Consider the following 23,123-nt stretch of genomic DNA (forward strand, 5'->3'; position numbering starts at 1 on the left):
TAGACAGAGCCTCTGTGTGCAAAGGGGAGCCAGATGCCACAGTTGCAGAAGTAGGTGTATATGGGTGAAAAGTACTGGTGTCATTGCAGCATTGAAAGCTAGAAGAGCCCACTCCTGTTTGAATGTGCGCAGGCCTGTTAGAAAAGCAGCCAATCCTGCTGTAAAACTGCCAGCACTCAGTTCACAATCCTTGAACAACGTTTCCAAAGCTTGCGCGCCCTCCCCATTAAATACCTGAGCTTTATTGCCTATTTATCACACACACACAAAGCCTTATTTGCATCCACAAGCCATGATCCTTATATCAACAGGTATCAGTCCCTCTTTCAGCACATCCTCCCTTGCTGTATAGACCAGAACAGACTGCAAACCTTTGCACAGCATTTAATGGTGCAATTGTCCAATTATTTACACATTTGCTTCCTAAATATATCTGGTCTTTGATTCACCCTGTACCTTTAAATTAGTGTCCCCCAGAATTAGCATTCCTGGAAGGGTTCTTTCCCCTTCCTTTGAATGGAAATAGATAATCTTTGGTTTCGGCATCTCTTTGTTCTTGCAGAACTGTGAACATTTAAAAAAACACTTAAGGAAATACAACCAGGATTAAACAATGTCATGACGACTCAGCAAAGCAACCCAATCCCTGAGTGGTTCGACAAGAACCTGAATACGCAGTGGCAGATGACAATCCAATTCCTGTGAAACCAGATTTACTCCAATGGAGCGATACAGGTGATAACCGAGATCAGAATCTGGCCCATCTGGACTCATTTATGTGACACAGCAGTAAAAAAAGGGCCTAATCCAGCCCCAATTCAGATGGCTGCCAGGATTTGGGAATTGCTGGGAGAAGCAAGGCCCGCACCACAATCCTTGATGCTTTCCACTCTATGGGTTCCAGGTACAGTGAAGTAGCACCCAGGGCAGGCAGCAGTGGAATCTTCAGGCCATGCAGCTCCCACTGCCCAGGTAGGTTAGAAGGCAGATTCACCTGCTCCCTTTCCACTTGTTGCATCATCCCCCTGGGGTATCCAGAGCCAAGGAAGAAGCTGCTGTGCTCCCTGGGACAGCATGCCTGCGTGTGTGGGAGCTTTCTTCTTCTTCACCCATATGCTTCATTAGCAGATTGTAGCTTCCTCTTGCTACAAGGGTGCAAGGGCTGTGTCCCACGGCAAAGATTTTTTAGGCAATGAAGGGGGCAGGGAGGTAGGGGAAATAGGGTGGAAATATTTTGGTACCATCATTTCTGAATTTCAGAATATAGGATGGACAAATTCCTCAGGCCCTGAGCACAGCCTCAGCATGGGGAATATTTCATAGACGGCAGTGGCGACAGCAACTTTCGTGGCATCGCTGGCTAACACAGATTATAAATGTGCAAGAGGGTCTGGTTTGCAGCATTGGTCCTAGGGCTGACACCTTAAGAACTGGAACTGCCCTGGCTGGAACTGATGGAGAGCTGGAGGCTGCAGGTCTGATCGGAGATCTGCAAGGAGAGAAAAGCAAGGAGTCAGAGCAGCAGGCCAGGTTGTTATAATTACCAGGTGGGTGATGACTAATACCTAGGGTCCCCAACCAAAATCAGGGCTCCCAGACAACATCCACATTATTAACAGTATTATTTGCTTCCCCATTAAAAATGTTAATGGTGATGCTCAACACGACACATATTAGCAGCGATGAGGGAACACAGGCCAAAAGAGGGTGAGAGCAGATTAAAGAATAGGTAGCTAAGTTTGATGTCGTCAAATCTGCAAGGCCTGATGAAATTTACAATTTACTCTCGGCTATGTAAGGAACTAAGCTAAAGCAATCATGAAACTGTTAGCAATTATTTTTCAGAACTCTGGGGAGGGAGGGGAGTTCATAGATAAGTGGAGAAAGGCACACAAAGTCCCTGCTTTGAAAAAGGGGAACCAAGAAGACCCAGGGAGTTACAAAGTATCTGGCTAACTTTGTTACTAGGCAAGATATTAGAACAAAATTATTAAATAATTTGTAAGCACCTTAAAGATTAAGGAATAGTCAAGATGATTTGTCAAAAGCAGACCTTGGGAAACCAACATAATTTCTTCTGTCAGGACAACCAGCCGAGTGGCTTGGGGGAAGCAGAAGATGGGATGTTTCTTGATTTTAGTGCATTTGACTTAGTCCCACATGGCATTCTCTACAGCAAACTAGGGGAAATGGGGTCTTGATAGAACTATTATGGGGAGGGGGACAAAAGTGGATGAAAAACTGTACTCCAAAAAGTAGTTTGCTGCAGTTCACTGTTAAACTAAGGGGCTGCAATGGAGAGGGGCCATCTCCCTGTTTGGGGTCTGGTACTATTCTCCAGCCTGTTTGGGGTCTGGTACTATTCTCCAGCCAAGTCATTAATGAAAATAATGGACAAGAGAGGTTGCTTATAAAACTTGTGGACAATGCACACTGGGGTTGTGAGCATGCTGGAGGACTGGATAAGAATTCAGAACAACTTTGATCAATTGGAGAACTGGGCTAAGCTCCACAAGGTGGCAGCCTCTCAACTCTGAGGGGTGGTGCTGAGCGTATTGGCAAAGGAGGCCTGTCCCTCGTCGGCTGGGTCTGATTGCTTGGGGCCTCTTACCTCTGTCAGCATGTCAGTGCCTATGAACAGGCCCTGTGGGGAGGTGAAGGAGTCATCAGAGAAGGAGCTGCCGGATTTACGCTTTGCTGCAAGGAGACAGAGTCATAGTCACTGCCAGGTGCAAACCCTCCCACCTCCTGCACAGGGAATCTGTGACCCCCCACCAGTCTGGCTCCTCAGTCCTAAGCACAGCCAGGGAAAGAACCCAGGAGCTGTGACTCCTAGCCCTCTGCCCTGCTCTAGACCCCATTCCCCCTCCCACTTGGAATTCTTGTCCTGTTCTAAAGGCCTCAGAGTACCATTGTGGTTCTAGGTCCCTGCATGAGGCCTCAGGGGACTTGGGGGTATATGGAGAGGCAGCGATTCCCAGTGGTTAAAGCAGAACAGCACAGCTGGTCTCACAGGACTGGCTGTCCCTGGGGGAAGTAATTCCATACTGGGCCAGACAGGACCTGAAGGGCATCTCCCTCCCTGATTCATTCCCCTTCCAGTCGTGGGAGCCTGTTACCGGATGCAGAGTCCCCCAGGGCGGTGTCGCTGCTGGAGGACGAGGGGCGCCGGGTCTCGGTGAAGCTGCGCCGATGCAGCTTGGCCTGGGACTCCCGTCTCTTCTCCTCCTGGGCCTGTGAGATGCAAATAGCATGGGGCTGGATGCACATAAAGGGGAAGACCTGAGGTGGGGGGGACCTAAGCAGGAGAGCATGGGGGGAGGTGCCTGGCAAGTAACCCCCTCACCTCTCCCACTGGTTGTTCAGAGATGAGCCTTCTATAGAGGTTACACCTCCAAGCAAAGAATGGTTCTCCGGTCACTGAGGGCCCACCAGAGACAGTCTGTTACTCTAGGTTCACCAAAGGCTCACTGCAACAGCTAATTAGTGTAGAGTTGCTCCCCTCACTCACGCTGGCTTGTTACTGTAGGGTCTCTCATGACTAAACATCACCTTGGCCGAAGATCCAGCCCTCCCTGCACCTCCAGAGCTGGCTGTAGCCCCACCTCCTCCTTTGTGCTCACCATGGGCAGGTCCTGCAGCCGGTGTTGCCCATCGCCCGGCCCCACGTGCACCAGGTGGTTGAAGTTGGTTGGGCCAGAAATGAGCTTCGACCTCACGCTGGGGTCTCGCATCATCTCCCTGCAGGGAGAACGGCGAGGAGCAGATAATAGCTGGCAAGTTCCCTGACTGGGCACACGCAGTTACAAGAAGGGACCTGCTTACAGCCATTTGTGTACAGACACAATGACACACAGGGGCACCCCTACAAGGGGACACGCATGTACACACATGCACACAGACAGCTCCGGAGACATGCATGAACAGCTCAAAGACACACACATGCACACAGACAGCCCCGGAGACATGCATGAACAGCTCACAGACACACACATACAGCTCCGGAGACATGCATGTACTGCTCACAGACACACACATACACACAGCAGTTCATGCAGTCTCCGGGGCTGTCTCACAGACACACACATGCACACAGCTCCGGAGACATGCATGTACTGCTCACAGACACACACATGCACACAGCAGTTCATGCAGTCTCCGGGGCTATCTCACAGACACACACATGCACACAGCTCCGGAGACATGCATGAACAGCTCACAGACACACACAGCTCCGGAGACATGCATGAACTGCTCACAGACAAACCTGTGCATAGCAACACCTGGATTCAAGGCGCAACAGCAATGTAAGCAGTGGGTGGAGGCAGGTTTTGCAGAGGTGAGAGGGGCATTTGATCAGGAGTGGGGCACTGGGGAGTGAATCTGTCCAGCATGCGCCAGGCAGCAGCAGCAGCATGGGGTCCCCACCCTAACATTGTGCCGCAGCGCACAGGGTCACTGCACCACCCAGGTTTAGTGTGACGGGTGGCTGGGAAAACTGTGAGCAAGTGGCATTGGACCAGGCCATGCCTATGATCCCGTGGCCCAGAACACAGCCCCCAGCATGGCCTGGGCCTCGCCTGACTGGACAGGATTTGTTGCCATGGAGGAGTAGGGGGGCAGGCTCACTCCAGCTGTGAGAACATTCATGGTGCACCCCTTTGTTTGTCACTGTGTACTGTGCTCGGCGCACCACACCTACATGATGGCGTCTGGGGGGCAAGGTGGGCAGTGGGGCAGTCACTCCCCCTACCCAGCTAGCTTTTCCATTGGATTTAGGGTGCTAGCATGGGAGCAAAAGCCCAAGGCTCAGTTCCTGGCTCTGCCACAGGCTCTATGTGTGACCTTGCCCAAGTCACTTTCTCCCTTCCCATTTCTCACTTTCCCACTTGTAACATCATAAGACCTATCCTCTTATCTGCTTGCCTGTGAGCTCTTTGAGGCATGGATTGGCCACATCATGCCCAGCAAGATGGGACTCCTGCCCGAATTTTAGGCCTGGAGGTTAACACCACGCACAGCACGATGGGACCCTTTTGGGGGAGGGGTATGGGCACCACTGGGACATGTACAGTACTCTCATGGCTACAGATAGCATGTGTGCCAAGCTAGTTAGGAGGGCATGACCAGCCTCTATTGCCCAACAGGCTTCTGGGGGAAGACAGGAGGGGAGTTCAGGATACACACCTCCCCCCAGTCTTGACCTCACCTCCTCTGCTGCTGCCTCTCCTCTGCTGATATACGGAAAGAGAATTTCCGCTTGTTCTTAGTCCTCATCAGCTGCCGGCGGGTGTTGTCTGTGGTCTCTGGAACATTGAACTCGTCCTGGTCTGGAGCAGAGGGTGAAGTGAGACTACGAAGATGGATATGCTTGTAGTGACGCCATTCAGCCACTAGATGTCAGTGTCTCCTGGACTAGTGGGTTGGGTACGGGAGCCGGAGTCAGAACGCCCACGTTCTATTCCAGACTCTGCCATTAACCTCGGGAAAGCGCCTTGCGCTCGCTCTCTGTGCCTCTGTTTCCCCTCCGAGCTGTGTCTGTTCAGGCCTTCCAGGCAGGGACTGACTCTCACAGTGCAGCACTCAACATCTCCGTCAGGCGCTGCAGTAATGGCACTAATGGGACCACTGCATGCTACCACAAGGCTACAAATAATGGACAGCACATAATGGGGCCCTCATCTCCCTTAGGGGCCTTTAATGGGGGGATGTGCCCCACTATGGAGGGGTATGCAGTGGGTCTGGCCAGCCCCTCCCAGAGTGGTGATGAGGGAGTGCCACCCAGCCCCATTCTGCCCCTAGCCCCATTCCAGTCCCACTCCACCAGCTTTGGTCCCCAGCTCCCAACCCTAGCCTGGCCTTGACTTTGCTCCATGCTGTGGTCCCACCTCAAGCTGAAGCTCCAGTCCCGGAACCCAGGCTTGGCTCCTAAATGAGGCCCACACCTGAGCTCCCAAGATCAGCTCTTGCCTCAGCCTCAGGCGGGTCATGACTTAAAAAGTTTAGGGCACACTCCTGTAGGGCCTATTAAAAGGGAGTACTTTTAATAATGTACATGCCACAATGGGACCCTAGGCGCCACTGCTTCATAATGGCACTAGTACTTGCTGCGGGGGCTCCAGATGGCAGCATGATTCTCAGCCCAGGCACATGGCTGGAACCAGAACCGACTGGTGAGCTCCTAGCTGTATCCCACCTCTGAGAGCAGCTAGTGCCTGTTGCTGGTACACGGCTACCAATCCACAGAACTCCACGGATTAAAAAAACATCTTAAAAAGTGAGTGGTCCTGTAGCACCCTAGAGACGAACAAACTCTACTCCACACTGAGGTCAGTGTAAATGAGGGAGGTCCGTGTCCAGCTGCCCTGGGGCATTGCCAGCTGAGCCCGCCAGCATTCTGACTGCACGGCCTGGGGGGCGGGGCGGGGGCGGGGCTTACCTGCAGACTTGTTCTTGAGGTAGGTCAGGCGCACCTTCTCACTGCCGTAGGTGCAGAGGGAGCCCTCAGAGTTCAGGGACCGCACCTGAGCAAAGGAACAGGAGTCATTCCCGAGCACTGCTGGTCCCAAAGAGCCACTCGGCAGCCCCCCAGAAGGCAGGTCATTGGATCCCACTACGCTGAGGTGTAGAGAGGTAATGGCAGAGCTGAAAAGAGAACCCAGGAGTCCAGGTTCCCAGCACGACTCTTTTCCAGTCACTAGACCCATTCCTCTCCCACCGCTGGCAATATCATCTAGGAGCCCTGACCTCAGCCCTCTCTGCTCTAACCATGAGAAACTGCTCCCCTCTCAGAGCTGTGAATGGAACCCAGGAGTCCTGGCTCCCAGCCCCATTAAATTAAGAATGATCCAAGAAAAGTTCTGCTGCACTTTATCAGCCAAGCTGTTCCACAGTCATTCCAGACCTGGCTAAATCCTGGGACACGGGGCTTCCTTCTTTCCCCTAAAAGCCTCACCTTCTTCAGAGGGAGCGTCTGTATCCATTCAGCCTTCCGCACATCAAACACATCCAGGGCGTTCTCGCTGAACACGCTCAGGTAGGGGGCGCTGTAGCCTAGGAGTAGAGAGACCAAAGGCATTTTAAACTCATGCAAATCCCAGCTAATAGTGCTGTCCGTTTCATGGCGGGACTGGCTGGCATGAAAATGGCTTGTTAAATACCTCTGACGTTTTACTCCAATCTTGGCTCGCACTGTACAAGGGGACAGCAGAAGACACATACATGGCAGTTCATTTAAAAATGAGACGACATGTTAACCTGTGGAACTCATTGCCACAAGAGGATCCTCAGCCCCAAGTGACTGAAGTAGGTAAGTGTCTGTGTGGAGGAGTATGGTAGGCAGGGCTCTAGCTGAAGAGACGCAATGTTTATAGGCAGGATACATCCTCCCATAGCTCAGGCTGTCTACTGCCTGCTATGCCAAAGGGCGGCAGGGAGATGAGTCTGTGGTCCTTGGTGCCCACAATGGCATTTCTGGAAGCTTCTTTTGAAGCATCTGACTGGCCTGGCAGAGATGAGTCACTAGGCTAGATGGACCCAGGGCATGAGCCAGTGGGTGTGGGGTGATACCGGGGTAGATGGGCCCAGAGTGTGAGCCAGTGGGTGTGCGGTGATACCGGGGTAGATGGGCCCAGGGCGTGAGCCAGTGGGTGTGGGTGTGGATACTGGGGTAGACGGGCCCAGAGTGTGAGCCAGTGGGTGTGGAGTGATACCTGCTAGACAGGCCCAGGGGTGGCAGGCAAGTGGAGACTGAGGGTGTGTCTAGACTACCTAGTTTTGTCGACAAAACTATACCAGCGTCTACACTACTGCTGAGTTCTGTCGACATAACGTCGACAGAACTCAGCAGTTTTGTCGACGCTGGTAAACCTCATTTTACGAGGCATAACCCCTTCTGTCGACAGAACTCTGTTGACAGAAGGTGTTATTGCCTGTAACGTTGCATCCAGACTACGGAGTTCTGTCGACAAAGCAGCTTGCTTTGTCGACAGAACTCAATGTGTCTGGATGCTCTTTGTCGACGGAACTTTTGTCGACAGTATCTGTCGACAAAACTTCCGTCGACAAAACGTGGTAGTCTAGACCCGTGGTCCCCAACCCGGTGCCCGCGGGCGCCATGGCGCCCGCCGGGCTCTTTACATGCGCCCGCGGAGCAATCTGGGCTGGCAGGTGCCAGCCCCGGGCGCATGGCTGGTCCCGCCCCCAGGGGCGCCGCGCGTGCCCTTGCCGGTTCCGGCGCCGACCTTGCCCCCCCCCCCCGGGGGCGCCGCGCGTGCCCTGGCCTTGGCCCCGCGGTGCTTACGAGGGGAGCGCCGGCCCCGGGCGCGTGGCGCTTACGGGGGGGCGCCTTCCCCGGGCGCGTGGCTATGGGGGGGACCCCGCACCCGGGCATGCGGCTGGGGGGCGCCGCCCCCGGGCGTGCAAGTGTCCCCGCCCCCTGGCGCCCGGCGGGCGAACGGCTACGCCCCCTGGCGCCCGCCAACCTGAAAAGGTGGGGACCACTGGTCTAGACGTACCCTGAGGCTACCAGGCCAGATGGGCCTGGGGTGTGATCTGGGACAGCAGATTCTGGTTATGGGGCTGCCCCCTGCTGGAGAGAATAGTGCTCTCCTCTTCTCCCTGCACGCAGCATCTCTGCAAGCAGGAGCTGCCTCATCGGCCTTGCCTGCCCCCAACCTCCGGTGACCCCAGACCCAAAGGGGGCACCACTCACAGCAGCTCAGGGGGGTTGCTGGCCACATTAGCTCCTGCTGCCGCGTCCTCCGGCCTTGCCCATCCACGTAGAGCCCCAGCCCACTGAAGCACAGGATCAGCTCACTCAGGCTGACCTCCACGGCCCGCAGGGCTTCCATCTGTGCCACGGCGGCTCCACGGGGGTCCTCAGGGTGGGGCAGGTGGACGGGCGCCCCCTCGTTCAGCAGGGGATAGAGGGAGAAGCCTGCAGGGTAGCCCACGCAGAGCCGGTCACCCATGATGTCCAAGCACTGCACGTAGCCCTGGGCCTGGATCTCCTTGATGCGCTGGGAGTAGGGCCGGGAGGGGGTGAGCTGGTAGCACAGCACCTGGCGCTTGGAGGCCACGCACAGCACAGAGGTAGTGCCCCGGCAGATCAGCCCCGACACCATGGCCTGGCAGTTCTTGGTCTCAGCGATCTTGGTTCCCAGGGACTCTGGTGTCTCCAGCTCGAGCCAGGAGAAGAGGCGCACGCTGTGGTTCCTACCACACAGCACCGAGAGGACCTGGGCCTGGGGAGAGACCAGGAGCAGTTGGACCCGCCGGCAGTCGCCCACCTGGAACACCTCTGCAAAGAGAGACGGACAAGGATGAGTCAGAGAGGTGCAATCACAAGGGGCAGCATTGCTACAGGGCCAGGGAGGCTGCACTGGAAGGGAGATGCTTTTCTTTACCGGTGTAAATTTGGAGTGATCCCTAATTAATTCTGGAATATTGTAAGAAATCACATTGGTGTGTAAACAGGATCAACCTCTGGCTTGGCAGAATTACACCCAGGTGTCAACTTGGAGCGACTCTGATTAACTCCATGAGCTGCTCTGCCTTTACAGTGATTTGTAACTTCCATCGGAACTTGGCTCGGTGGAGATTACATCGAATTTATGCGTAACATTGGGGGTGACCCGATGCTCCAAAATAAAGTCAGAGTATAATTGATTTCAGTGGAATTCATCTTGTGTTGCAGCAGCATTAAAGGAGATCAGCAACTGGCTTAATTACCTAGAATGGATTGCTCACTGGAGTAAATCTTGAGTAAATCAGAATACTTCGGTGCAGCTACTCCAGATTTACACCGGGTTTATGACCAAGGCTGGACTCTGGCTCAACAACTTGACTGCAGCTACTTGAGAGAGCATGTAACCATGGTCAGAATGCAATCAGGAGCCCAGTGAAGTCCATGGACTCACTCCTGATTTATACCAATATGTAGCAAAAACCAGACAGTTCTAATGACCTCAAAGGAAGCTTCTCCACAGGTCACTGAACGCAGAACATGGTCTCTAAACCCAATTTATGTAATGAAGTTACTCCAGATTCACACCAGGTTTAACAAAATCTGACTTACCCAGCTGCACCCCTGTTCATAGCAGATTATCTATGTATCAAAATGACTTTGTGGACTTATTCCAGTTTGTAACGAATATCAATGTGCTCCTAAGTCCACTGACCTAAGTGCAGCTACACCAGATTTACTAGCCGTTTCTATGTAACAAGACACATCACTGAACCCCAAAGTCTGCCTCAAAGATTTCTCTGGGGGCAACTCTAGATTTACACCAGATCCAGAGCCTTGACTAGTGCCAGGTGTGGCTAGCCATCTCTTCCCTGTGCTGGCCCTTGGACCAGCCCAGCTGCAGGTGTGTCAATGCAAAACCCCTCCCATAGGCCTGCGAACGCACCCCCGGGATCACTCTTACCGTTGGTGAGCAGGTGAATCACAAACAGCCCCTCCTCGGTTCCCAGTGCGATCCGCTCCCGGTCTGCAAGCAGGGCAAGTGTGAGAGTCAGGCAGGGGCCTTGAGAAAGGCTGGGCTGCACAGGCCGACTGGCTCCTCCCGATAGGCCCCAACTGCTCTCAGATGCTGCTCGAGTCACGACATCCCCTTGGAAGCTGGGGATTTTATTATTCCTCATTTTCCAAACAGGGAAACAGGGCAAAGGGTGGCACAAGGACTTGCCTGAAGTTATAGGTGTCCGTGAACGAGCAGGAAACAGAATCCAGGAGTCCTGACCCCTCCCTCCTTGCTCTAACTACTAGCCCCCACTTCTTCTCCCAGGGCCCAGGAATCCTGGCTTCCCATTCCACCCCTCAGCCAGCAGATTCCACTGTCCTCCCTGGTGACTCATCCTCGCCCCCGATGTCACCTCACCAATGACAGCAGCGGAGAGGGCCTGTGGTATGAGCGGCAGGCCATTGTCATAGGCCTCCTTGAGGATATAGACAGAGCGGTCGTGGTGCTGGTTCTCCTGTAGGATCCGGTGCAGCTCCATCAGCACCTGCACCCACTGCTTCATCTCGGCCTCACTGTCTGCAAGGAGCAGCAGGGAGCTGGTGGTGGGGGGCACGGCCAGCTGGGAGGATGTGATCTAAGGGGAGCAGGGGAGGGCAGCTTAGTGTTGCTCTAAAAGATGGAGATGTTTAGGGCTGGACTTGGATCTCAGCTCCCCTGGGGTCAATGCAGAGTCACCCCCTCACCGCAATGGGGACAGGGCCGGATTCTGAACTCAGCTCCACTGGGGTCAATCTGGGATCAAGCCCTGACTGCAGTGAGGTCAGGGCCGGAGTCTGATGTCCGTTGCTCCTGGTGTAAACGCAGCGAGCCCATTGGCAGGAGTGGAGTGACTCCAGCTCGGTCCCCGTGGTGTAGCCCAGTAGCACTTGCCCCTTGCGATAAGGCGAGAGGGCTGGGATGGAAGTTGCCAGGATCACACCCTGACCCGTGCTGGAGTGACAGGACTGCAGCTGCGGAGCTGGCCCGGCAGCACCCCACGCCACTACCCACCCGGAAAATGCAGGGCACATCCTTGTTGCTGGCGTGGATGACGTCCGAGGCCAGAACCGACGTCACTGAGAACTGTTCATCCCTTTAAAGAGAAGACAAGAGCCATGGGCACTAAGGATGTTAAATGGCGGTTATCTGGCTAATACAATTTGTATCGACTAGACGATTAGTCAATAAGGGCCGCTCTGCAGAGCCACAGCAGGGGCTCCACGGGTCAGTGAAAGGCTCTTACACTGGGAGGAGAGGGGGAAATGCCAGAGCCTTTCCCTGCTGCTTCCCAGCTGCCGGAGCCCTTCCCCTGCAGTGGGGAAAAGCTCTAGGAGGGGGCAGGCAGCCGGACACTACACTACTACAACGAGCAGCACAGAAGTGGCAGCACAGCTTGGGTGAGCAGCCAGCTGTGGGGGAGAGAGCATCCACCCAAGTATTGCCCCTAGGTTCAGGCCTGTCTTTAGTCACCCTAAGCAGCACCCCACCTCCTGCACTGCTGCTTAGACTGGTGCTGGGGGCGCAGGACATGTCCATGCTGCTGTCACAAGGGTGCGCTGTAGATGATCTTGCATGTGGCAGGGCACCATCCTCACACCCTGTGGGTTCACAGCCCTGGGCACCCTGAGGGTGCAGCCGCGCACTGAGGCCCAGTTACTGAGAACGAGTTACCTGCTGGGCGAGTCTCATGCACTGATGCTTTTTACAAAGCGCAACGCCCCCCTGCATTGGCCCTCAAATCCAATCCCTCTGCCCCTAGGCAGCTAATTGCTCACAGGTGGGCTGAGATGGGCTCATTCCCCTTAAAGAAGCCCTAAAAGGGGCCAGCACCCATTAAAGGAACCGGCCACCCCATGATAGTCACACACGGGAGGTGACTGTCCTCTGCTCAGCACGGGCGAGGCCTGTAAGAGAGAGGTGGAGAGTCCGGAGGGGTGACCACACAAAGGCTGAGGGGACCTGACAGCAGCTTTCAATGCATCCAAGGTTGTCAGGAGGACGACGGTGGATCAGTCGTTCTCCATGTCACCGTGGGTGGGACGAGGAGCAAGCGGCTTGGTTGCAACAAGGGAGATTTAGGTGAGATACTAGGAAAGCTGCCAGGCTAGTTAAGCAGGTTACCACGGAGATGGCAGGATCGCCAGCACCAGTGGGTTCTCCGAACTCTTGTCAGGGCTAGTCTGGGTTTACTTGGCCCTGCCTTGGCTCATGTGCCTGGCCTGGATGGTCTTTCGAGACCCCTTCCAGCCCGACATTTCTATGTAGCCCAGTGTGGGGAAGAGACTGCTATCGCCCATGATCTGGCCACGCTGCCCTCACTGGCATCTGAGCGTAGCGCAGCTTTAACTTCAGCCTGAACTGGTCTGACCCTCCCAGGACAGCCGTTCAGCCAGATTATGTGAGCGCCAAGTGGCACTGGACCTGGCAAAGCCCTGGCACAGAGCCTGCGAGCTCAGCAAGGATGCCGCTCTCCCCACTTACAACATGGTGCCTCTCAAGAGTTGCTGCTTTATATGAAACATGGAAATCTTGCCTCGACGTAGGGTGGTTCTGAGACCTCTGTATTTGGCACTGGTATGGCCACTGCGGGAATATGAGGCCCAGATCTGGGGACCTTAATTCAAGCAGGATGTTGGTAGGTTGGAGAGGGGGACACCAGGCTGGGAGGGCTCAGGGGTCAGACGCAGAGCGGAGAGGGGGGATACCAGGCTGGGAGGGTCCAGGGGTCAGTCTAAGGGCGGAGGAGCAGGGATACCAGGTTGGCAGGGCTCAGGGGTCAGACGCAGAGCGGAGAGGGGGGATACCAGGCTGGGAGGGTCCAGGGGTCAGTCTAAGGGTGGAGGAGCAGGGATACCAGGTTGGCAGGGCTCAGGGGTCAGACGCAGGGCAGAGGAGGGGGGATACCAGGCTGGAAGGGCCCAGGGGCTGATGTGTGATGGCAGAGAGGGCTACAAGGCCAGGTGGGCTCAGTGGTCTGACCAATAAAGACTCTTCTTGGGTCCCCGTTCCCTGCGCTGTGCCCCCCCTACCTCATATCCACGACCTGCGTGATGCTGACGCCACACTGGGAGCCCCGGCCTTCTGGCACGTCGTACAGGAAGAGTTTGAAGTCGCTGACGATGGCGAATGCCCTCTGCCAGCCCTTCTTCACCCCCGCTGGCTTCGGCACCTGCAGGGACAGGGGAGGGGCCAGACGGCAGCAAGAGTTACAGCCCCATTCGCCACAGGAAGTTTTGGCCAGTAGTTGGCTCACCAGCACAGGTGCAATAGTACCCAACAGGACTTGACCCAGCCTCTGTTCCCCCTGCGACGGGGTGACTGTCATATGGGAACCAGATACCGAAGGGTGAGTGAGTGACCGAAGTTCCACAGCAAGTCAGTAGTATGGCTGGGGATGGAACCCAGGGGTCCCGGCTCCCAGCCCCTCTGTGCTAACCCACTAGGCCCCACTTTCCTCACAGAGCTGCAGAGAGGACCCAGAAGTCCTGACGTCTGTGCCCCTGCTTCAACCACAATCACCAGAGCCGAGAAGATTGGGGAATGGGTGTTCCCAGAACCCTCTCTGCCATGCCATGGCACCTCAGACAACAGCCAGGTAGATGGGGGCTCCCGCTGAGGGTGGGGGACTTACCGACAGATACCCCTCGAACGCTGTGCCTGTCCCAGTAACCGGGTTGACCCCCATGGTTTTCCGGAGCTGTTCGGGGGGTGTGGGACAAATGGCTACTCCCCCAGCACAGGACACATGGCAGACGTAGTTACAAGCTGCAGGGAGAAGCCAGGATGTGGGGCATAGGTGAAGGGATTTTAACAGGCACCTGATGTAGGGAGAGGGGCCAGAGACCCAGGTACCACCCCCAGGACCCAGCGTCCATCTCTGGCTGGCAGGAGACCCAGATGCCAGGCCTCCATGCCTTGCCTGGTAGAAGACGTGAACCAGCCCCATGGCTCAGTGCCTAGCTTTGCTCTCTTCAGGAATTTGCCTCAGGGAGGCAATTGGAACAGGCCCTAATTGGATCCCTGCAGGGGCAGAGCCAGCCCTGGGCCTCACTCACCCTCACAGGCGTAGCCCTGACGCAGCAGCCCCACCATGAGTGCGGTGCAGCGCGAGCATTTGGTGGGTACCGTGAAATTCCACATCTTGAAGCTGTGAGATTTTGGCTGGAAAACAGGGGGGGAAACAAAAAGGGGCCTTTGATTTGCAGCAGAGGAGAGATTTTGGGAAGCCACCAACACAGGAGTATAAATGGGTGTTTGTCTGATGTGTGTATACACACACTGCATCCACACAGACCCACACAGTGCTCTACACACATGTACTAACCACCCACATTCATCTTTACACAGCACATCCCACACCCACTGCACAGACCCATGCCCCAGACCCATGCTCCTAACAGACATGCGTAGCTAAACACACCCCTAGGCTGATATCTACACACACAGCATACATGTGTACAACAAATACACAACACACATATACTGGGGCATATGCCACATCCCCATGCTCACAGCTTACTGGCATACACATCCATGCATGCTCATAATCTACATATACACCTCATATATACACGCAGCACATGTATAATGGAAATATATACCATGCACCCCGGCTAGATTAAATATGCATCAGCACTTGCAACACAGGCAGAAAAAATACAATATCGGGGAAACCCAGCAGATGTATCTGACACATGCACACCTTCCAAGCACCCCCTGCCATAGAACAGGCAGGCATAAAACACACAGACTGTGTCTAGACTGGGCCACTTATTCCGGAAAATCAACGACGCTTTACTGTACAAAATCAGCCGCTATTCCGGAAAAACTATTCTGCTCCCGCTCGGGCATAAGTCCTTATTCCGGAACACTGTTCCAGAAAAGGGCCAGTGTAGACAGCCCAGTAGTCTTTTCCGGAAAAAAGCCCCGATCGTGAAAATGGCGATCGGGGCTCTTTTCCGGAAAAGCGCGTCTACATTGGCCACAGACGCTTTTCCGGAAAAAGGGCTTTTCCGGAAAAGCAGCCTGCCAATGTAGACGCTCTTTTTCCGGAAATACTTATAACGAAAACTACTCTGTTTTAAGCAATTCCGGAAATTCATGCCAGTGTAGACACAGCCACAATGTAGCAATGTGTGCAGAAAAAAATACCCACATGACAGCTGAACAGGCAGGGGGTTATCTGAGCTGAGCAAGTGTACACACACTTGTCCACACTGCTACACACAGGTAACACACACGTACACAATCCATGGTACAAACCCTCTCCATGACACCCTCACAAATACACAATAAATCCTCTTTATATAAATGCTCAGATTTCACTTGTATTTCACGCCACACACCAGAGAGAAACCACAAGAACATGCCAATATGAATACACATTCATGCCACACACACTTATGCAAAGCCACTAGTAAAAGGCAAGAGAGGATTTCTCCAGTAGCCATGCATGCAGACCCAAAGATGCTTACATAGGTGTCCAGCACACCCCAACTATCTCGCACATTCAACCATAAAATCCACCCTCCATTACTTTCAGCTCATCAGGCTGACACAGTTACGGTCCGGCAGTTTCCTGTAACCTACAGGTGCAGCTGGCACCACAACCAGATGCACTTGGCCTCCCCACCCTGATGGAACAGGCATTCTAGCTGAGTGGACCAGGGGTGGCCTGTTTGGGTGAGATCAAGCAAGACTCAAACCCCCATCGTGGGAGGCTGCGGCCAAGCAGCTGAACCACTCAACCACTGCATCACACCAGCTGCAGATTGAGCAATCATCTGCCTAAGCGTGGAAAAAAGGACAGTTGTGATCTTACATAGCAGCACAATCAGAGATCACGACTGCGAAACAGAAAAACTTTCATACCTAAAGCCTCCCAGGAACAGACCACAAAAAATACAGACACACACAGAGCAATGCCACAAACACAGCACTGAGCCCTGACTCCCAGCCCTTCTTACCCCTGCTGTAGCACAGCGGTTCCCAACATGGGACATGGACCACAGGCTGCCAGGCTGCAGTGGCTCTGGGACTGTGGTACACGGCCCCGCGCCTCCCTCCCCTCCACAGCTGTTGGGAGAGGAGTGTCCTACATCGCCTCTCCGCCAACCAGAGCCAGGCAGGAATGGGGCCTCCTCCCGAGCGCAGAAGAGCGAGGGGGCTGTGCGGAGCCCAGCACAGCAGCCTTATAACAGTGGTGACCTGGGCAGCAGTGCTCAGCTGGCAGCTGGGGGGCAGCACAGAGCTAGGTGATGGGGGTGGGGCTAGAACCGGGGGGCTCTGAGGTTGGGGGCCTCTAAGAGAGGGGGGGGCTGGCACTGGGAGGTTCTGGGGGCGAAGCTAATACAAAGGGCTCTGGGGGCAGGGCAAGTACTGGGGAGCTCTAAAGGGTGAGGGACTCTAAGAGGCAGGGGGTGACACTGGGGGACACAGGGCATCCAAGGTGGGGAGCTGGCACTGAGGGTTCTGGAGGTGGGGCTAGTAGTGGGGGCGCTTATGGGGGCAGGCTTGGCACTGGGAGGCTCTGGGACCAGGGATAATATTGAGGACAGGGGGCTAATGCTGGAGAGGGCTCAGGGGGCTAGGTGCATTGGGGCTCTGGAAGCCAGAGGCTGGCACTGGGGTGATAGGGGCTCTAAGGGGTGGGGGGCTGGCACTGAGGCATTTGGTTTGGGGGCTGGCACTGGGGGGCTCTGAGGGTGGGAAGCTGGCATGGGAGGATTGGGTGCAGGGGACTCTGGGGTCAGTGGCTGGTGCTGGGGAGTATTGGAGAGGTGGGGTGCACTAGGGGTTAGGGCTGGCTCTGAGGGGGCTCAGTGGACTGGAGTGTACCCTAGTACTGGTGCCCAGAGCCACTGCAAACAGCTGGCTTCAGCTGCGGCAGCCGCCCGCCATGTGGCCACTGATGGAGCCGAAGCCGGATGCTCATGGTGGCTCTGGGGGCTAGGGCTTTTGGCGGACAAGTAATGTTTTATTTGCACATTTACATATTTATTATGCAAATCATGAATATGCAAATAAAATGTTATCGGTCCACCAAAAATTCGTGAATGGGTTTGCCAATCCATGGTATAAAAAAGATTGGGGAGCCCTGCGCTAGCACACCCAGCAATATACTCCCTCATACACACGCCCTCCCCTCCCCAACAGAGGAAACACACCCACAAACCCCAGGTTACCTTGAGTGCACTGGAGCTGCTTCCTTCTGTAGCAACAGCCACATGTGCAGGGGGCTTGGCGGGGGCCAGCTGTGACAATTCCAGGCATTGGGAGCAAGGAGAGAGAGCAGAGTTAGCGTCAGAGCTCAGCAAAAGGAGCCACAAGTGGCTCTTTCCACATCAAAGCTGCAGAAGAGCTGGGAATAGAACCCAGGTGTCCTGCACTGAACCCCACGCTGCTTTAACCCACTGCGCCCACATCCCAATGCCCGCCAGCACCCTGCCCCCACCCAGACTTTCAACCCCCGCCCCTCCCAGGGCTGGGGACAGACTGCCGAGGGCTGGGCCATGGTAGAAGTGTGAGCGCCGGGGAGCAGAGAGCGACAACCTCCATTTAAGCCCCTTATGGGGCATCACGCAGCCAGGCTGTTGGCATTTACTACTCACGTTGGCTCGGAGGCTCCTCCTCCCTTCTGGGCGCAGCTGGGTCTCTTCAGCGGATCTCCGATTTTCCTGTGGGTCTGGGGGGCTCCCAAAACTGATCGCCTCCTTCTGCCAAAGAAAAAGCACCGTGCAAACCCAACCCTGCATCTGTAGCATGTAAGGCAGGGAGGCCTCAGAATGGCACTAGGGGGCGCTCTCCCCTCTGAGTCAGTGCTAGCCCCGGTGCAGCTCTAGGGAGCGCTGTGCTGGAGACAATGGGCAGCTCAGTAGGGGGCGCTGTTCCTTTTCAGTCAGTTATCAACCCAAAGCAGCTCTGGGGGGGATGCTCCAGAGGCTCAGTAGGGGTCGTTGTGCCCTTGCAGACAGTGCTGACCTCAGAGTGGCACTAGTGGGAACTATATGAATCGAGGGCTATTAATTCCCCAACTAAAGCTCAAAGTCTCCCTTGTCCGTGTCTTGAGACCTGAGCCAGAAATAGAAGCCAAGAGTCCTGACTTCCAGGCCCCCAACCTAACCAACAAACCCCATTCCTCCCCCAGAACTGGGGGGAAACCCCGTGAGTCTTAATGCCCTTGCTTCTCAGGGCTCATTGGTTCCATTCTGTCTCAGACTCCCCACCTGCCCTGCTCCAGCCACAGCCTGACAGACATACCTCCGCACTCCAGAATGACAGGAAGGGAATTAGCGGCCCTTGCTGTTTTGTACCTAGAGGAAAGGGAAAGATTGTAACACACAGCGCCAGTGTTACACCTCAGCAGCCACCTGTCTATGGCCCAGGGAGAACTCCAGTTTTTCCCTCCCAAAAGTGTAGATGCTATTTGCCCAAAAGGAGAATCATAGACTCATAGAATCCTAGGGCTGGAAGAGACCTCAGGAGGTCATTGAGTCCAGCCCCCTGCCCAAAGGACCAACCCCAACTAAATCGTCCCAGCCAGGTTTTTGTCAAGCCGAGACTTAAAAATCTCTAGGGATGGAGATTCCACCACCTCCCTAGGTAACCCATTCCAATGCTTCCCCACCCTCCTGGTAAAATAGTTTTTCCTAATATCCAACCGAGACCTCCCCCACTGTAACTTGAGACCATTGTTCCTTGTTCTGCCATCCGTCACTACTGAGAACAGCCTCTCTCCATCCTCTTTGGAACCCCCCTTGAGGACGTTGAAGGCTGCTATCAAATCCCCCCTCACTCTTCTCTTCTGCAGACTAAATAAGCCCAAATCCCTCAGCCTCTCCTCGTAGGTCGAGTGCTCCAGCCCCTAATCATTTTGGTTGCCCTCCGCTGGACCCTCTCCAATGAGTCCACATCCTTTCTGTAGTGGGGGGCCCAGAACTGGACGCAATACACCAGGTGTGGCCTCACTAGTGCCAAAAAAACGGGAATAAACACTTCTCTAGATCTGCAGGCAATGCTCTCTCACACACACACACACACGGCAATTCACAGACCTCAATGAGAACATGACATGCTGGTTAGGGTTGGGATCTGGGAGTTTTCACTTCTAAGTGTCCCACCAGCACTGAATTATTACAATAGCATCTATAGACCCCAAATGAGGTTGGGGGTCCCCGGGGCTCCCCCTCCCCGAGTAAGCCCAGCACATACCTCCTCCCCTCCGTTGTTGCACACACAGTGAGGGACAGCCCCTGCCTCACAGAGCTGCCTGGAGCTCTTGGGCTAGGATTACAAAAATCTGTTCTGTGCCCAGCATGATGGGCCCCTGATCTCAGTCTGTGCACTGCCTGACACAACAAGGCCCCTGATTTTGGTCAGGGAGGCTTGTGCTGCACCTGTCACAACAGGTCAGGAAGGCTTGTGCTGCACCTGTCACAACAGGTAAGCCAATGACCTCGTGCAAGGGTGGGCCTGACAGCACCAAGAAGGACACTTGTCATCCCCCCAGATCTCGATTGCAGGCACCATGCAGGCCCTGACATTGTAGGGGGGTCTCTGGTCCCTGTCTTAGGGGAGTCTATAGCACTTGGCAGGGCTCCTGCCCCACATCTTGTCTGGGGCTCCCCTGGCTAGAGTGGTAACCACCCAGCAGCCCCCCACTCCCGAGACCAGGCCGCTGTGTGAATATTCAACCAGGCTGAAAATTCCGGGGTCTCACCTTCCGCAGACCTGACCTTCAGCTCCTCCTTCAGCTTCTCCAGCTCCAGCTTCAGGGCCTGGTTCTGTGCCTCGGCCTCTTGCAATTTTCTAGTAAAAACAACCCAACAACAAAAGAATTATCTTTATTACTCCAAAGGTGCCAAGGGGCCAGGGCAGCCCACACAGCTGAGGTGTCCCCTCTGGAGACAGATTTACCCTGACAAACTGCAGGAGATGAAACCTGTGAAGTAGTGTTGTCTAGCGTTGCAACAGGGGCTGTGGCACCTCTGTCCTAACCCCAGCTCAGGAGGGAGTGGAATCTTGTGGTTAGAGCTGGAGGGGCTGGGAGCCAGGACTCCTGGGGTGTGTCTAGACTACTGAGTTTTGTCGACAAAAGTGGACTTTTGTCCACAAAACTATACCAGCGTCTACACTACCGCTGAGTTCTGTCGACATAATGTCGATAGAACTCAGCAGTTTTGTCGACACTGGTATACCTCATTTTACGAGGCATAACACCTTTTGTCGACAGAGTTCTGTCGACAGAAGGTGTTATTGCCTGTAGGGTTGCGTCTAGACTACAGGGTTCTGTCGACAAAGAAGCTTGCTTTGTCGACAGAACTCAGTGTGTCTGGACGCTCTTTGTCGACAGAAGTTTTGTCGACAGATACTGTCGACAAAACTTCTGTCGACAAAACGCGGTAGTCTAGACGCACCCCTGGGTTCTGCTCCCAGCTCTGAGACAACACTGACATCTAGTGGTTAGAGCAGGAGGGGCCTGGGAGCCAGGTTCTCTCAGCCGTTGCAAAACCCCCAGCTGTCAGGCAAGTGTCGTAAGGTATGGGGGTCCCACCCCTTCCCTGGCTAACAAGTATCAGCATCTCACCGCTCAGTGGCCAGGTGTGCAGACTTCATCTCAGTCAGCTCCTCCTGGACGCCCTGCTTGGCCCGGATCTCGGCTTCCAGCGCTGACTGCAGCTCCAGCTTGGCCGAGGCCTCCATCTTCTGCAGGCGTCTGGCCTTCCAATGATTGTCCTTCAGAGAGGGCAAACTCAGAGCTGGCTGGGTCAGAGGGAATGGGACTCCCAGCTTTTCCCTTTAGGGAGCAATGGTCCAGTCCCAGTGAACTGGGAAATGGGATATGGGGCCTTTCCCCTCTTGGGGGCGCTGGCTCCAGTCCCACTCAACACATGCAGCCCCACTGAACTCCTACCGGGGTCCTGGCACCAGAGGGCTGTGTGCTGATGTGTTTCAGGGATTCCAGCTCCTCCGTCATCCGGGTGGCCAGAGCCTGGAGATAGCCCCTGGACTCCTTCTCGTCGCTGACCCTGGGGGAGGAGAGACAGTCTGGAGAAAGCTCTGCCAGGAACCAACGAGATCAACTCCAGCAGGGCCTGGGCAGCAGCCTCTGCCCCTGCAATCTATTCCCCAGCCCCAGAGAAAGGAGCCCCCAGCCCGGCACGTTCAAGTCAACCAGGTAAGTGATCTGGGGGAAGTGCAGCTGGAAATGAACCCAGGTGTCCTGTTTCCCAGCCCTTCCTGTTCTAACAACTGGACGTCACCTCTCTCCCAGAGCTGGGGGTAGAATCCAGAGTCCTGATTCTCAGCGGCTGCGCCCCCCCCGGCTCTAACCATTAGACACCACTCCCCTTCCAGAGCTAGGAGCAGAACCTAGAGTCCTGATTCCCAGGCTATACTGCCATTTCCTAGGACAATGTGTCTCATCTATGAGCAGGATAAGCTTGTGGATGCTGTCACCCCACCCACAGCGAGCCCCGTTGGAGCTCTAATCCCGGCGCAGTGTGGGGGGGCTCATACCACTGCAGGATGTCAGCGATCTGGGCCTCCCAGTTAGTGACTGTTTCTCTCCGTTGCTCCAGCGAGCGCAGCTCCTGCTCCAGCTGCCTGTTGGCCGTATTTAGCTTCTCCACCTGACCTAGGAGCTGTGAGTAAAAGAACAAGACAGAGCTAATGGGACTGTAGGAGAGAAGACCCCTGCAGGTAGAGCTGGCTGGAGAAGGGGCTTCCATTCCTTTGCCATTCCAAAATATCAGGAAAAAAATTATATCGAGTCGATCCCAAAATACTTTTTTTTTTTTAATTTTCAATTAATCAAAAAATCAAAAAAGTTTTCTGTCAGGTCAGTTGAAAGGTGTCATTTTTAACTCCCCCTTAAATATTTAAAAACAAAAATTAAAGGTAATTTCAAAATGAGAATTCATTTCATATCAATAAATCAACACGTTCAAGTTTTGGAGATTTCTGGTTTGGGGATTATTTGATTTTGACCGAAACCATTTTCTGAAGTTGACTCTTAACTCACAAAACATTTCAACCTGCCTGAACTGCATTCTTCACTGAAAAAAACATTTTGATGGAAAAATTGTGACCAATTCTACCTCCGCCCTCCCCTCAAATCCTTCCTGTTCCTTTAGCTTAGGATGCCGCAAGAGATAGCTCAGTCCACTTGTAGCTGGCCTGTTGGCTGAGTGTCACTAGCGTGTTCTATTTACTGACCAAAACCTTGACTAATGCAGAGGTATGGTTGGTCTTGTGCTGTGCCAGATCATCAGCATGGACGGCTAGTATAGGCAAGGGAAGGCACTGCCTTCCCAAAATTGCCTACACTGCTCAGGTGCCCAGAGGGGCTGGGGCCGTGTGGCACAGCAGCCTGGCTCCCAGGCAGCCGGGGAAGGTTGGGGCTACACAGTGTGGCAGCCCCAGCCCTCAGCTGGGTTGGGTGGGGCTTTGCTGGAGGGTGGGGGAAAGGTTGTGAAGGGTCATGGTCTCAGGGAAGGGGTGTGGCTTAGAGTGGAATGGGTGAGGCTTTGGATGCCTTCCTCAGCTGGGCCTTCACCCGCTGTCCATGACCATCACATTTAGCAAAACTGAAAGCGCTGAAAACCAGAACATCTAGAA

General features: G+C 54.5%; 1 protein-coding gene across 3 annotated transcripts in view; it reads right to left on the minus strand.

Moving 5' to 3' along the window:
* Positions 1-368: 368 nt before the first annotated feature.
* Positions 369-23,123, minus strand: part of CDC42BPG (CDC42 binding protein kinase gamma) — a 67,865-nt gene continuing 45,110 nt past the window's right edge. Inside the window, exons 16-36 of one of the 3 annotated variants that reach the window (XM_075939170.2) lie at positions 22,023-22,147; positions 21,418-21,532; positions 21,091-21,239; positions 20,224-20,312; positions 18,765-18,817; positions 18,116-18,217; positions 17,690-17,758; positions 14,561-14,666; positions 14,137-14,270; positions 13,535-13,674; positions 11,517-11,598; positions 10,884-11,100; positions 10,431-10,493; positions 8,714-9,301; positions 6,956-7,053; positions 6,440-6,524; positions 5,210-5,330; positions 3,624-3,741; positions 3,120-3,234; positions 2,612-2,697; positions 369-1,489 (exon numbers count right to left, since the gene is read on the minus strand). In XM_075939170.2, coding sequence (XP_075795285.2) covers positions 1,424-1,489; positions 2,612-2,697; positions 3,120-3,234; positions 3,624-3,741; positions 5,210-5,330; positions 6,440-6,524; positions 6,956-7,053; positions 8,714-9,301; positions 10,431-10,493; positions 10,884-11,100; positions 11,517-11,598; positions 13,535-13,674; positions 14,137-14,270; positions 14,561-14,666; positions 17,690-17,758; positions 18,116-18,217; positions 18,765-18,817; positions 20,224-20,312; positions 21,091-21,239; positions 21,418-21,532; positions 22,023-22,147 — 2,721 coding nt within the window. In that variant the 3' untranslated portion in view covers positions 369-1,423. Of the gene's footprint in view, positions 1,490-2,611; positions 2,698-3,119; positions 3,235-3,623; positions 3,742-5,209; positions 5,354-6,439; positions 6,525-6,955; positions 7,054-8,713; positions 9,302-10,430; positions 10,494-10,883; positions 11,101-11,516; positions 11,599-13,534; positions 13,675-14,136; positions 14,271-14,560; positions 14,667-17,689; positions 17,759-18,115; positions 18,221-18,764; positions 18,818-20,223; positions 20,313-21,090; positions 21,240-21,417; positions 21,533-22,022; positions 22,148-23,123 lie in introns of those variants that run through there. The other 2 variants (XM_075939169.2, XR_012906514.2) reach the window with 2 other exon arrangements.

Source organism: Pelodiscus sinensis, chromosome 11 (genome assembly GCF_052426305.1).
Source record: "Pelodiscus sinensis isolate ZL-2025 chromosome 11, ASM5242630v1, whole genome shotgun sequence".
NCBI classification, from domain to species: Eukaryota; Metazoa; Chordata; order Testudines; family Trionychidae; genus Pelodiscus; species Pelodiscus sinensis.